Source organism: Archocentrus centrarchus, chromosome 19 (assembly GCF_007364275.1).
Source record: "Archocentrus centrarchus isolate MPI-CPG fArcCen1 chromosome 19, fArcCen1, whole genome shotgun sequence".
Classification (NCBI taxonomy): Eukaryota; Metazoa; Chordata; class Actinopteri; order Cichliformes; family Cichlidae; genus Archocentrus; species Archocentrus centrarchus.
Window position 1 is genome coordinate 22,250,322 of NC_044364.1, and position 1,279 is coordinate 22,251,600.

General features: G+C 45.7%; 1 protein-coding gene across 1 annotated transcript; it reads left to right on the forward strand.

Annotated features, from left to right (window-relative positions):
* The first annotated feature begins 205 nt into the window (after nucleotides 1–205).
* LOC115798476 (uncharacterized) lies at nucleotides 206–1,011 on the forward strand. Its single transcript, XM_030755324.1, has 2 exons — nucleotides 206–490; nucleotides 607–1,011. The coding sequence occupies exons 1-2, from the start codon at nucleotides 206–208 to the stop codon at nucleotides 1,009–1,011; spliced, it is 690 nt and encodes a 229-aa protein (XP_030611184.1).
* Nucleotides 1,012–1,279: the final 268 nt, after the last annotated feature.

Consider the following 1,279-nt stretch of genomic DNA (forward strand, 5'->3'; position numbering starts at 1 on the left):
TGCTGCTCCACACAACCCTAAATTACAAAACATCAAAATCACAAGAAAATGTAGACTGGGAATCGTGCTACTCAAGGTACGCTGACATCCACGCTGAATACCTTGAGCATTATCCTGCAAATGGGACGGCAGATGGCAAAGACTTCCGCACGACCGCAGCGCAATAACGAAGGCCCAGGTAACCGGCAAGCTGAAAGCGGTAAGGATGAAGTACAGGCAGGCAGTGGATTCGGGGTGTCGTAGTGGTCATGGACGTGTTGTGCTCCTGGTTTTTGAACTCTGTGAGCAAATATGGGGCGGATCGCCAGCCACTAGCACCCTGGAAGTAGGTCTCGAAACCGCCGATTTAGAAGACAGTGGGGCGGACAGCACAGCTTCGAGTTCACGGAGCTCTACGCCCTTGCCAGCCATGAGCTACGCTCCCATGGATGACCCAGGTGCCTCCCCAGTTCAGCTGGATGTGTCACAAGCCCGTCGGGCTGAGCTTGAAGTACGTATAAGTAAGCAGTGCTAAACGGTGTAATTGCTGTTTGTTTTAAAAAATGCTTAGATGTGTACATCTGTGTCGTATTTACAAATAATGTAACATCTGCTTTATTTTTTAAGGCAAAGTTGTCCAACCATAGGAAAGACAGACTGAAGCGGAAAATGCACTCTGACCCAGCAGTTCTGGAAGAGCTCCAGCTAAAGAGGAGGATGATCGACCTACTAGAGGAGTCAGAGAGACGCAACTCAGAGAGACTGGATAAAATTTCAGAAAATATTTGCAATATAACCTCAACGATTAGAGATGGCTTTACACTTCTTGGGCAACTAATGACCCAGCAGCAACAGCCATACAGTTTTGCACAGGGGCACATGGGAGGATATGCACAAGGGCCATTTGCACACACCCAACAGCATTTTTTCAGCGGCCCTGCCAGTGCACAGGCACATAGGGCCCCAACACAGCACAACTGTCAGCACAACTCTCAGCACAACTCTCAGCACGGGGACTTTCTGGACTTGTGACAGACTTTGGAGTTCACTTCATGTACATAAATGGGACATGCAGATGGTGTGTAAAAAGGACACCATCTTTTGTAAAGCCACTTTGTACTTGCTCTTTTAACCTTTTTACTATTTATGCATGTATAGCACTATTAGTGATTTTGGTATTGACATTTTATTTTCCTCAATAAAAGCATGAAAATGGCACTTTCAAACGGTTATTTGTTTACAAACATCACTCAAAAATTACACGCAACTTTTTTTTTTCCCCAAAGCAACATCAACATAC